This window comes from Rhinolophus hipposideros (genome assembly GCF_964194185.1).
Source record: "Rhinolophus hipposideros genome assembly, chromosome: 3".
Taxonomy (NCBI): domain Eukaryota; kingdom Metazoa; phylum Chordata; class Mammalia; order Chiroptera; family Rhinolophidae; genus Rhinolophus; species Rhinolophus hipposideros.
Window position 1 is genome coordinate 66300830 of NC_138049.1, and position 14496 is coordinate 66315325.

General features: G+C 39.7%; 1 protein-coding gene across 11 annotated transcripts in view; it reads right to left on the reverse strand.

Annotated features, from left to right (window-relative positions):
* Positions 1-2075: 2075 nt before the first annotated feature.
* Positions 2076-14496, reverse strand: part of MRAP2 (melanocortin 2 receptor accessory protein 2) — a 43378-nt gene continuing 30957 nt past the window's right edge. For 9 of the 11 annotated variants that reach the window (XM_081039755.1, XM_081039759.1, XM_081039758.1 and 6 more), the window contains one exon: positions 2085-3647. In XM_081039755.1, coding sequence (XP_080895881.1) covers positions 3257-3647 — 391 coding nt within the window. In that variant the 3' untranslated portion in view covers positions 2085-3256. Of the gene's footprint in view, positions 3648-14496 lie in introns of all 11 variants that reach the window. The other 2 variants (XM_081039756.1, XM_081039765.1) reach the window with 1 other exon arrangement.

Below are 14496 nucleotides of genomic sequence, written 5' to 3' on the forward strand. Positions count from 1 at the left end.
TCAAAGAGATTAGATGTTCTGGTTAGGACTTGCATGGTTAGCAAGTGATGGGTCCAAGCCCAGATAGACTATCTCTAGATCCATGCTCTTGACCATGACTGCATGGTATAAAACAGGAAAAAAAAAAGAGCAAAGTAAATTTAAAAAAACAAAAAATCACAAAATAAAATGCTAGAAATGACACATCAGTAATCACAATATGTTAAGATGGAATAAACTAGCAGGTTGAAAGATAGATTTACAGATTTTATTTGTTTACCTGAAACAAAGCAAAATTAAAACTTAAAATAGATTGAAAGTTCAAAAGAATGACATACACAGGTCAAAAATTCCAGATAGAAAAAAGATATACCAGATAAATACTAACCAACAGAAGGAATTTTTCAAGCCTTCCATGGGTTCCCTATTTACTTGAAACCCAGCTTGGTCTGACACTTACTACACCTCTGTGTTGAGCAAAATACTGAATGTCCCAGAGCTTTAGTTCTCTCACCTGTGAAATATGATTAGATATAGTGAGTCCTCGAATAATGTCATTTTGTTCAACATTGTTTAGTTCAAAGATTGATGAAAATAAAAAAATCAATTCCTGGCCAGGGCCACTGTGTGTAGTTTGCAGTTCTCCCCTTGTATGTGTGGGTTTTCTCTGGCTCTGGGTGCTCCACATATTTGGAGACACTTTGTTTTCTAGTTTTACAGGTCCACAAATAGAAAATTTTTCTCCAAGGTGGATCATACCCAGGGTCTTACCCATATCTCACTTATATGATTAAGATGATGAGATTTGGGACTTTTGTGCTGATATGATTTAGACTATACATTGGACATTGAGTTGATACTGTAATAATTGAGACTTTGGAAGATGTTAGAATGGGATACATGTATTTTGAATGTGGAATGAATGTGAATCTTTGGGACCAAAGGAAAGACTGTGAAAGCGAATGGCTTCTGAAACATGTCCATGTCCTTTTCCCCAGGATCTGTGAATGTTATCTTATATGGCCAAAGACACTTTGGGAAATATGACTAAGTTAATGATCTTGAGATGGGAAATGATTCTGTGTAGCCCAATGTAATCACAGCAGTCCTTATAAGGAGGCAGGATGGTCAGAGACAGAGATGTGAAGTAGAAGTAGAAGTAGAGGTTGCAGTGACACTCCAAGGAGTGTGAGGAGTGTGAGCAGCTTCTAGATTGGAAAAGGCAAGGGAATGGATTCTTCCCTACGCTCTCCTGATGAAACGCAGCCCGGACGACACTTTGATTTTAGGCCACTATGACTGATTTTGGACTTCTGCACTCTCGAATTCTAAGAGAATAAATTTGCTTTGCTTTAAGCCACAAAGTTTGTGGTACTTTTTTTACAACAGCAATAGGAAATAAATTCAGGAACCAATATGCACATGAAGCACATACTGCCTGTTGTGCTCTAATGAAGTTCTTTGTCTCTGACCCAGGAGTCTGGTGTCTTTTGCCAGAACCCATGAAACTGTGCCAGGCTCACTTATTAGCTTGCCAACAGGGGTAAAATCCTACGTCCTTCAGGTTTGGATATTTAGTTCATAAAAATAATAATAATGGGTATTTTCCCAACTTTTAAATATCCTTCAGTCTCCTAATAAATCTATTTCTAAATAAAATACCATTTAAATCGCTTTAAATCTTAATAAGAAATAGTCCAAGGTTTATGTTTGGTTAAATAAATTATGAACACTATTCATGTTAGAAGTTAATAAATTCAGCATTCTTCACTACCCTTGCTCTCTTTCCTGAAAATATCCATAAAAATAGCAAGTATCTATTTGCAAGAATGAGTTAAAACAACTTTAATTACAAGAAATATTACACTCCTTGTTCTGGTTAGTATTAGAGTCTTAAAATAATAATGTTTTCCTCAAAAGACATTATAGGAAAGGGATTTATTTTGGTGGAATAATTCCTAAATGAAATCTGGTACATGACTTGGACCACTGGGACCCTAGAGATGACAGAAGTTAGGAGGCATTATAAATAAGGAATCATTTTAAGAAGGCAATGAAAAAACTGGATGTGTGAAAACAAAGAACCAGAGAAAATTCCTGTGCAATCAAATGCATTTATTTTTTAGCTTTAGCAAGACAGGTGGTGGACAAATTCATAATGAAAATGCCAGCCAGAGATTAACAGCTGGCCATGCATACAGCCGACTGGGTCTACAAAACCAAACTGTTTCCAAAGCCAGTGTGCAGGTGTAACTCTGTGTTTCACCAGGCCACTCTGAATTCTGTTGGTAGGGTATTTACAACATTCACCAACTCAGCTCAAAGCCACATACTAGTCAGATGACAATCACTTACACATCTACCAAGTAAATAGATAGCATGGGAAATGTCACTTTTGTTGTTTAGTAGCCATTGGCACAGCAGTGTGACAAGACACAGATACACCAACACAGAGACACACAAAAGTCACCTCTCTCAGCTGATCACCTTTCCTACATTTCTTGGGGACAGGAGTGCCATGGGATGTGGCATGAATTGGTACTCACTTTAGTGTGTGTGGGGGAGGTCTGTCCCCAGGTTTGAGCATAGTGGCCAGGGGTTCTCAGAAGAGCTGTTTTAGCACAACCAACAGAAATGTTGGCCACAGTGACTATGTGAGACGAATCTCTTAGCATCCTGGCAGACACGCAGGCCCCTGACAAAAGCTGGGATAAAAAGGGATGACTGGAATGTGCAAACACTTGGGGGAATTCTCCAATAAAAACTAGGAGGCAGTGCCCTAGTGGATAATGCTTTATGTCTAGTCCAGCGTCATCTGGATGCAAACTCATAAATTCACAAAATATTAGAGATGGGATGGATTAGCTACTCCAGATTCACCTTATAGTTCAAAATGTGGCAGCCCAGAGAGGTAAAGCTACTTGCTAAAGGTAGAGCATGGTAGTGGCAGGGCCAGATTGGAACAAGATTGGAACACAGTATGATAACCCCCATTCAAGAACACTGACACTGAGTACGTGGCCAAATTTTTCAACAAGAAGATGAGACCATGTAAACACTTTATCCCCAAAAAAACCCTAAATGTGTTTAAAGGCATAAAAACTCAGTGAAATCAGCTCTCTTCTTTGTCTTTCTCTCTGTCTGTCTGTGTCTCAGTCTCTCTCTGTCACACACACACACACACACACACACACACACAATTTTGGTGAATGGAGATTTCTTGTTTTACAAACACAGACCCAACATCTTCAGGAAGACACTTTACAGAGCATGTTTCTCAATCCAGGTCTTTGTGTGAGGTCTGGGAAACTGGCTTATTTTCTAGAACAATAGGTGGTTCCGAAATCAGAAGATCATCGTCCCCAAAGGAGTTCTGGTCTGTGTTCACAAAATTGGGGATGTCAAATTTCATGAGCCTGTTCAGCTCCTCCTCTGGTCGCCCGCTGCTTCTGATGGCTTCCTGGAGTTGAACATCGCTGTCAAGGGCCGTGGTCTGGTGACAAGCTTTGGCCTTGTCCGAGTGTTCTCCTTCATTGATGTAGCAGTGAAAGAGAGACCTGGATTCCTCATTGCCCTGTCGAGAAAACACCTTATCTGGCTCCAGCGGTCTTCCGAAGTCTGACACAAAGCTGTTCATTCGGAATCTCTTCTCTGAAGATTCTGAATTGCTGTAAAGAAAAGGGAAATAAAAGATTGCTTACACTCGAGCTCATTCTCCTACAGAACGGTGGTTTACAGCATGGAGGGAAGCATGGCGTATTTCCCCTGAGCACATACTTAGTGCAAGTCCCTGTACAGAATGTGTGAACATCGGAACTGAGAGACATCACTTCTGAACATGTACAAATAAACCCTAGGCAAACCCCTCAAGATGAGCGCCCCTGGAGCTTCCTGGAAAGAGACATCTTGCGGAAGAATCTTCTGATATTCTACATCATACACTAGTTTTTCTCAGTGGGACTCTTGGATCCTCTGCATCAGAATTACTTGAAGTGTTTCTTAAAATGCAGAATCCTGAGTTGCAGATCCCCAGACTGTCCAGAGGTAGAGACCAGTAATCTGTATTTTTATAGGATCTCCCAGGAGCACTACTCATGTTCAAGTTTAGAACCACTGACATACATCAGGCCAGCCTGAACAATGATGGTGTTACCTCACAGAGGTGAGTTTCATATTTGTCAAAGCACTGTCATATCCATTTATCTCATTCGATTCTCAAAACTGACAAGTACGGTCACTTCGGGCAAGAATCACTCTACCAAATTTACAAATGCAGAAGCTAAAGTAAGGGGCAGTCAGAATGCCCACTTGAGTCATACAACCAGTTAGTGACAGGAGTGGGAATAAAATCCAGGTTCCTAATCCTAATTTAGTGTGGAACAAGTTAGCAATTCAATGGTAATAATTCAATGAATGAATGAATAAAATAACTCAATTAGTCCCTCAAATTCATGAAAGAAAGAGCATGGTCCTAAACTTTTAATATTAGTTAAATATATTGCTTTGAAGTAGTTTTCTGACCATCAGTACTAGGAATATATGGAATAATTATGACATGCTAAGTAATTATTAAAAAAAGAACAGAAAATTAACACAGTTAATGCCATAGGAAAATTTAAATTATATAGCTATCTTTACAGCCCTCTAAAGTTACAGGGCTATTATTTTTAATACACCCTTTTCCCAATGAAAGAAATAGAGATAACTGAGAACTTCCCACACCCTCTCCCTTCCCCCCCAAAAAAAAATAAAAGAAAGAAAAAAGAAAGAGCGTGGGTAAATTGAATAACCTTATATCCCATGTACTTTAATACCCATCCTTCCCAGATTTATATAAAGGTTGCTCACATACAAGTAGTGATTCCTTAAGGGCACAAATCATGTCTGAACATGTTTGAAAATCCATAACAGAACTGAACAAAAACTAGGCTCGAGTCTGTGTTCAAAGATTGTAAATCTTCTCAATGATTTTAGTTCTTAAATCTCTTCCTTCCCATCCTATCATTTAGGTTAAAGGGCTGATGACCAAATTCCCATAGTTTGGGAGAAGTACAGATTCAATTTATAGGTCTGGAAAATCTGATCATGTATACAAACCTCCAAATTATCAAGAATCATCTGGATTTCAGGGATCAGAAACTTTGCAATCCAGCCAACTGAGGGACCTTTGTATCAAATCCATCTCCTACCGTGATTACCTGGTGATATCAGACAAAGAATTCCTCTCAGAAGCCTGAGTTTTTCCTTTTGAGTATTAATTCTGGTGAAGAAAAATCTCATTGCCTGCTGAGCAAAGGTGATGTGAAGATTATTGATTTACATAAGAGTACAACATTCAGTAGATCATGTATTCAGAATTCAGAGAAAAATCACTTTAGAGCGACTTAATGACTTCTGCTGTAATGCAACTTTAAGTGGTCTTGTCTTTTAGTACGTCATTTTCTTTCCTTCATTGTCACTTCACTCAGGTTTAAAACATTTGAGAACAGAGGTGTGTCAGCAACCTGTGACCTAAAATCTTACCTGGCAACAAGAAGGGCTTAACACATTTGGGGGGGCGGAAAGCATAATTAAGATTGCTGGGGCGCCCAACATTCCCCAATGGTCAGGCTGAGGAGCTCTGAGTAACAGCTTTTCTGCCTGTCTGGAGCATCAGCTGGGTGTGAAAACAGACCCCAAAGCCTATCTGTGTGCAGCAGCTCTTCCGTAACACAGGCTGCATTTTCTCAGGATTAAGAATTGGGTTCACTGACCACCCTTGCCGAAGAATGGAGGCACAGGAACCCACTTTGTCCCTCCCGGGGCAGAGCCATGGCAGTGGGCATTCAGGCCCCACTGACATGCCTCCCCTGCCCCACCCCCTCCCACTGACGTTGTCTCCCAGTCATCCCTGAAGTGTGATAACAGGTCGATTTGCCTGATTCTTCCTCCCCAAGAACAAGGGAAACGTTAATCTGTGTACTCTTAGACGCTGGTAAACATGAAATATTTTATTCTTTTCTTTCCTTGACTGGGATGTGAATACCTGTGATCACAGACACAGCTTGCTTCAGTGACATTTCTAGTCATCCTATCATTTGGGTAAGAATTAAATACTGAAACTGAAATCCATAGATCTTAAGCATAAAAGCCAATGTGTTTTTATTAATCTATACACCTATGTAACCACCACCCGCAATCAAGATACACTGACTATTTCCTTTATCCTTCCATTCAATTTCCACCCCCTTTAGGTAACACTGCTCTGATTTCTATTTCCATTGATTAGCTTTGCCAGTTCTTATTAACTTCCAGTCCAATTTCACTTTCAATAGGCAATCTGTTTTGATTTTTGTCACCATAGGTTAGTTTAGCCTGTTCTTAAAATTCATGCAAATAGAATCACACAATGTACAGCCTTGATTCTTTTGCTCAGCACAATGTTTTTGAGATTCATCTGTTGCACATAACAAGTTTGTCCTTGTACTTGCTCAGTGTAATTCCATTGTATAAATACAGTACAATCTGTTTATTCATTTTCTTGTTAAAGGACATTTGGGTTGTTTCCAGTTTGGGGCTGTTGTGAGCAAAACTGCTATTCTTGAAAAGTCTCTTCGTAGATATATGTTTTTATTGCTCTTGAGTACATGCCTTCGAATTACTGGGTCACATAGTAGACGTGTGCTTAATTTTTTAAGAAGCGACAGAGTTTTACAAAGTGGCTGTGCCGTTTTACACCCTCACCACAGTGTATGAGAATCAGAGTTGTTTCACAACTTTGCCAACGTTAGGTGTGATCAGTCCTTTTAATGTTAGCCATTCTCAGGGGAGTGAAATGGAATCTCATTGTGATTTTAATGAGCATTTCTCTGATGTCTAATAATATCAAGCATCTTTTCATTTTCTTATTGGCTGTTGGCTTATCTTCTTTTATGAAGGGTCTGTATGAGTCTTTTACCATGTTTAAAATGGAGTTGTTTGTTTTTGGTTACTGGTTTGTAGAAGTTTGGTAACATATTCTGAATACAGGTCCTTTGTCAGATATATGTATTCCAAACATTTTCTCTTGAGTTGTGTAATATATGTTGAATACAAGTCTTTTGTTAGATACATGCTTTGCAAACATATTCTCTTCGTCTGTGACTTGTATTTGCATTTTCTTAAAGATGTCTTTTGATGAGTGGAAGCTTTAAATTTCAGTTAAGTTCAATTTACTAATTTTTCCTTTTATGTTTATTGCATTTTTATCCTCTTTAAGAAATAACTGCCAACTCTAAATATCACAAAGATATTCTATGCTTTTTTCTAGAACCATACTGTCCAATACAGTAGCCACTTGTCACAGGTGGCTATTTAAATTTAAATTAAGTAAAATTTAAAACTTGATTTCTCAGTTTTATTACTTACATTTGAAGTACTCAATATAGCCCCATGTGGCTAGCAGATACCTAATTAGACAACACAGAGAACATTTTTATCATCACAGAAAGTTCTATCTGACAGAGCTCTTCTAGGAGCTTTTACTTTGGGTGTATGACCTACGTTGACACAGAGGTCAAGGTTCATTCTCTTCCTTATGTTTATCCCATTGTCCCAGCACTATTGTTTTTTAAAAAAAAAAGTTTCCTTTCATTGTAGTATTTCTACAAACTATTAATGAACGATAAGAAAGTGAAAAATAATTTCATTCACAATAGCATCAAAAATTGGAATACTTAGGAATAAATTTAACAAAGAATGTGCTGTGGTTACACCTGTGAAAATTAAAAATTACAAGGGCCAAACATCTTAAATTACATTTTGATTAAAATTGTAGTTAAAACCAGAAGCCATAAACTTCAACAACTGCAACATTACAAGAACGAGAAAATGTGAAATGTTGACTGAGCTAGCAATGAAAACCATGTTAGAAGTATCACAAAGAAAAGAAAGAAGACTGAAGAATTATCTGTGCTATAGATGAATGTTTGTGTCCCTGCAAAACTCATATGTTAAAAACTAATCCCCCATGTGATGGTATTAGAAGGTGGGTCTTTGGGAGGTGATTAGGTCATGACGGTGAAGCTCTCATAAATGGGATGAGTGCCCTGATACCAGAGGCCCTAGAGAGATCACTCACTCCTTCCTCCATATGAAGACATGGTGAAAAGATTGCCATCTATGAACTGGGAAACAGTTCCTCACCGGACATTGAATCTGCTGGCACCTTGATCTTGGACTTCTCAGCCTCCAAATTGTGAGAATTAAATTTCCGTTACTTATAAGCTACCTAGTCTATAGTATTCTGTTATAGCAGTCTGAACAGACTAAGATAATTTTTCAGAAAATGTAGACTCACCAAGAATATTAGCGCCTTTAATTATTTTTGTCACAGTCCTACGCATTCTATATTTTGCCATCATGAAACTGAAATCTAGCTAGTATGTTTACAAATTCTCCTGTGTCACCCTAAATTTTCATAAGTTACAATTATTTCTTTGGATAGAACCTTGAAACTTGAAAGTATTTGTTTCACTCATTTGTTTTAAGAATTTGTACTCCTCATTTTCAGCTTGTTATAAGAAATGCAATTTGAACGTAACCTATTGACTACAACAGCACTGAACTCCACCCGCCAGAATAAAAAGACTGTTCAGACTGTTCTGATTCTTGGTCCTTTTCCCTCACCATGGATCGTGTCATGTATTCTCTCTACCTGTAGAACGATCTGTACCTGAATAGACAGCCTCTAATGTGAGGATCCATCCAGTTCTTTGGCATCTTCGGGGACTATCATTCACTTCAGTGATACTCCCCTGCTCACAAACCTTCTTTGACTCCTCCAACTCTTCTGCCTGATATTTCAGACCCTCCACCCTCACATCATCTGGGCTTTCTAGTGTCCTGTCCCACCAGTCCTCTCCTAAAGTCCAGCCACATGGGGCCTGACTGTCCCCCAATGCACTCAGGACTGTCCCTTTCTGTGCCTTTGCTTGTGCTGTTACTTCTATTCCTCTTTGTCTATAAAAATCAAATGTTTTCTTCACTGTCCAATTCAAATGTCACTGCCTCATGGAGACTCTCTGATCTCCCACCAGCTAGGAATCTGCCCCTTTTCTGTGCCCTGCTGGATATTACTGACCTTCTCTTACAGGATGTATCCCTTCCTGCCTCCTGTCCAAGCTATTTTTGTGTACAGTCTCTTCTCTCCTATATCCTGCTAGTCTGTATTTTGTTCATCTTTGCATCTCTCAAAAGGCCTTCAGCCATTAGACCTCCAATCAGTGGACCGAATGGCTGAATCTGCAGGGAGGTCTGAAGCTCTGATTCCTGGGAGAGGCACAGCCTCCTCCAGTGCTTAGCAAAATACTCCTTCCTGTGTGACCCAAAGACAAATCAGTTCAGGGGGAAAGACTCCTTCCACCTCCATTTGCAGACAAAAAATACCCACAATGTTCTGGGTTATTCCCCTAATGATTTTCCAGATTCAAATGAAGTGTCTGCTGCTGTATGAGTCTTCGCATGGCCACAACTGCCCTCTGCTTTGCCCCACTCATGAAAATCAGTGGGCAGACCAGCTGCGGGCACCTGGTATTTCCAGCAGTCACTTCCAGTGGACTTTTAAAGAGTCCTAATAAAAGTGAAAGCTTCTATATTTAACAACCTGAGATAACCATTAACATAGCCTGTGCTCAGAGCTTTACCTCATGGAACAAACCCAAGCAGAGGCACCAACAAAACACTTCTCTGTGTGTGGAAGCACCTTTGGTTGCTTTATTTGGTAGCACTAACTTATCAGGAAGATGTCAGTCTCTCTAGGGCAAAGAAGACTCCACTTCCTTAGAACAACCCTCAGCACAGTCCTGGGCAAGCCTGTGGCTGTGTACTCAGCAAATACCTCATAACTGATGGCTAATTAAAAGTAACTCCTCAACAAAGGTGTATAAATTGAATCAGAGATATAAAATAGTCAGATTTTCTACCTGTTGATAGTGGTAGAGCCCTCAGAATGACAGGACTCCTTGGGAACCGGTTACTGCACCTGCATTGTGTTAGCTAGTTCTCATGGTCTGGGTCATTACCAAACACCTTGAGTACTGATGTTGTCCTGCTATTAGTTTTTAGTTGCACTATATCCTTTAGTAAGTGCCATAGTCAGGTAAACCACAACTCAAGGTAAAACGTAATTTCCATGTTTACAAGGTCATGAGCAACCCTGCACTCAGCCCTCAAGGGAAAACATCCCCACCTGGATGGACCACTACACTTAGCAAAGGCTACAAAGGAGGGTATCTGAGGTATATGATGTCTGGGGTTGGATAATTTTTTAAAAGAATTCCAACATATTCAACATAAAAATGTGATCCAAGCCTTTCCTATTACTCTATCTCTCTGGCTGATTGATGATAATGGGGCTACAATGCTTTAACAAGACAGCCAAGAGAATAAAGTGCTCCTTCACTGAGAAAGCAGGGGAAATGGTTCTTTTATGTGCACTGTCCATAAAGGACCCAGGTCAGAGGTTCCCCCTGTCCCCGGCACACATAACAGCAAATATTCCATGAGGGAAATAATCCCTATTAAAGTTATATCTTGGGCCTAAAAGCTTTTAAGAAAGGTGATGTCAGCTTTATAAGAGTACTTCTCCCTCTGCAGTATACTTCACTCATGCACACCAATACCTGGTTCACTTTTTCTGGGCACAGATTGTTCTTCCCAGCCTGGGCAGTCAAGTGGGTGTGAGAGGAGGGGAAGTGTTTTACCCAGATGAAGAACGGAAGGGCAGGGGTGATATCTCCAGGCATTTTCTTCCAGTCACAGTGCAGCTGTGGAGACACTGAAGCTATAAGTGAAGAGGCTGTGTCCAGCCCTTGCCAACCCTTGGCAGATGTGTAACTTGAGCAAAAATAAACCTGTGTTGTATTATACTTGAGATTTGATTGTTGTTGGTTACTGTCTCATAACCTAGTCTGATTATTGCATGTTCCCTCCTTCAGAAGCCACTGAGTAGTCAGTGATTCCAGAATTGAAGTTTTTATCTTAATATGATCTCAAGTTGAAAACTTTAGTGAAAAAAACTTGCCCATTTTATTGTGATGTCATTGGCTTTGTACAGTTGAATGGATCTCAACTCCTTCCATCCAAAGCTGTTCAATGAAGGTCCAGCCAGGGATGGCAAATATATGTTCCCTCTCAGGTAAATTGTGATTGATTCCTGAAGGCTGCCTGCAGTGGTGTTTTGAAAATGATTCTGAGGTAAAATCTTGGCTACCCAGAGAAGAGAATACAATCAATTAGTGATGTCTATCATGGACAGGGCATAGGGAGTGGAGGCAGGGATGGTAGTCTCTGCCATCCTTGGGTCTCACTCCTATCAAAGGGTGTCAGCAGTGATGAGATCCTAGTGAGCCATTCAGCCCCGCCCTGAGATGCCCCCATGGGGAAAAAGACAGAATTAAGTAGTAGATTCAGTACTAGTCCATTTTGAGCTTGAAGACTTGATCAGGTATCTTAGCCAGATTGGAGTCATATTCTAAAAGGATGCTACCTGACATCTTACTTGGGGAAGTAACTGATCTTTGTGACAAACTACCCAGAGAACCTGATATACAAAGCAGTCAGAATTCCAACATTTCAGTCCTTCCAACCCATCACCAAGGTCCTCTACTTAGCCTCCTTTCTAAATTCATCCTACTGTTTTACTGAGAGAGATACTCAAGCTGAAGCTGGGGTAGAATGAGGCAACATTTTGACAAGTGTAGATGCTACATACGTAAATGCTTAAGGCCTGGCTCTGACACGGGAGGATAGGTTTCTTCTTCTTCTCCCTCCTACTCTTTACCTAGACACTTCAGCTCTCACCAGACTTCCACAAGCATCAAAGGGGCGGACTAATCTTTACTGAGTGCCACCGTGAGGCCAGCATATGCCAGCAGCAACACAGGCATTAGTTCACATAGACTTACTTGCTCACAGGCATTCACCCTGGGCTCCGGCAGAGGGATGGTGACTAAAGAGGTGCCAGAAACATACAGGGAAAGGCTGAGTTGTGTGGCTCAAGGTGAGGGCTACAGACAGCTGCCATTATCTCTAAGTGGAGCCTGCCTCACATGTAACCTACAGGAGGGTGCCATCTTTCCTGTGTTGAAGGGCCAAATCTGAGATCGCATTGGTCTGATAAAATCCACTGTGTGTGCACCATGTTGGTGATTCCCTTGGACCCAGTCCAGGCAGTGTGGCACTGCCCGAGTCACCCTCAGCTCTTGGGCAACCAGCTTTGCCCTGCAATCTATGGGAGACTTGTACAGCAGTGGTAGGCCCACAGGAGCCTGGGAAAGTTTTGGTGGTGGGCAGTCAGCGCCAGCTGACACTGCAGCCTTTCTCGGGCAGCTCTCCAGGATCTGCGGGCCTGAGGTAAATAGCAGCTGGTCATGGTGTTCTTGGGCGTTTTGCAGAGTGGTCACAGGTTCAGTACTGGCACAAGAATTGAATTTGCATTAATTTTGTGAAAACCACTGGCCACACCCTGTGATTCCTTGGGAACCTATGCCACCCAACTCAGGTGGCATCACCAGGGGCACTGTCAACACCAGGTAAACCAGCCCAGCTCACACACCTAAGGAGGCTCTGTCAGCCGCTGAGTCCTATGGGCAGCCGGGAGGTGGCAACCGGCCTAGGGAGGCTCTGGATCTTTTGTTAAGCTGCCCCAGGCCCAATACTGGGGGCAGTCAACCTTGATCCATAGTAAAGCAACCCCCACATGCCTCCACATACAACACAGGCAGCAACTAATAGCATATACCTTTGTAGTTTCTACCAAGTAGAACCACAAGAAACAAGAAAAATCCATATTAAAAAATCTAACTTTATACCTAAGGGAACTGAAAAAAGAACACCAAATAAAGCCCAAAGTGAGTACAAGGAAGGAAATAAAGATCAGAGTAGAAGTAAATAGAATAGACACTAAAAAAAGAAATACAAAAGATCAATGAAACCAAAAGCTCATTCTTTGAAAAGATAAACAAAATTGATAAACCTTTAATCAGACTCATCAAGAAAAAAAAAAGAGGATCCAAATAAATAAAATCAGAAATGACAGCGAAGAAGTCATAACTGATACCACAGAAATACAAAGAATTTAAAGAAAATACTATGAGCAGTTATATGCAACAAATTGGATAATCTGGACAAAATGAATAAACTCCCAGAAGCATACAATCTCCAAGCCTGGGTCAAGAAGAAACAGAAAATCTGAACTGACCGATTACTGCTAATGAAATTGGATCAGTAATCAACAAGCTCCCAACAAACAAACAGATTCCTTTACTAGTGAATTGTACCAAACATTCAAAGAAAAATTAACACTTAGTCTTCTCAAACTATTCCAAAAAACTCAATAAAAACCCAAGCTCATTCTACGAGGCAAACATTACCCTGATTCCAAAACTAGACAAAGGCATTCCAGAAAAAGAAAACTATAGACCGATATTCCTGATGAACATAGATGCAAAAATCCTCAACAAAATATTAGCAAACCGAATTCAGCAATACATTCAGAAGATCATACAACATGACCAAGTGGGATTTGTTCCTGGGATGTAAATTTGGTTCAATATCTGCAAATCAATTAAGGTGATATACCACATAAATAACATGAAAGATAAAAATCATATGATCATATTAATAGATGCAGAAAAAAGCATTTGACAAAATCCAGCATCAATTTATGATAAAAACTTTCAGCAAACTGGGAATAGAAGGAAAATTTCTCAACATAATAAAGTTCATATATAAGTATGACAAACCCACAGCTAACATCATATCCAATGGGGTAAAGCAAAAAGCATTTCCTTTAAGATCAGGAACAAAGCAAGGATGTTCACTTTCACCACTTTTATTCAAAATAATACTGGAAGTCCTAGCCACAGCTATCAGACAAGAAAAAGAAATAAAAGGCATCTAAATTGGAAAGGAAGAAGAAAAACTGTCATTATTTGCAGATGGCATGATACTGTACATAAGGAACCAAAAAGATTCAGCAAAAAACTATTACAACTGATAAACGAACTTAGTAAAGAAGCAGGATACAAAATTAATATTCAGAAATTGGTTGCATTTTTATAAACCAATAACGAACAATCAGAAACAGAAATTAAGAAAAGAATCCCATTTACAATTGCATAAAAAAAATACCCAGGAATAAATTTAACTAAGGAAGCCAAACACATATACTCAGAAAATTATAAGACATTGATGAGAGAAATTTAAAAAGATATAAATAAATGGAAGCATATACCATGCTCATGTATTGGAAGAATTAATATAGTTAAATGTCCATATTACCCAAATCAACCTATGGAGTCAATGCAATCCCTATCAAAATACCAATGACATTTTTCACAGAACTAGAACAAATAATTCTAAAATCTAAATGGAACCATAAAAGACCCTGAATAGCCATGGCAATCTTGAGAAAGAAGAACAAAGCTGGAGGTATCAAGCTTCCTGATATCAAACTATATTATAAGGCCATAGTAATAATAACAGTATGGTATTTGT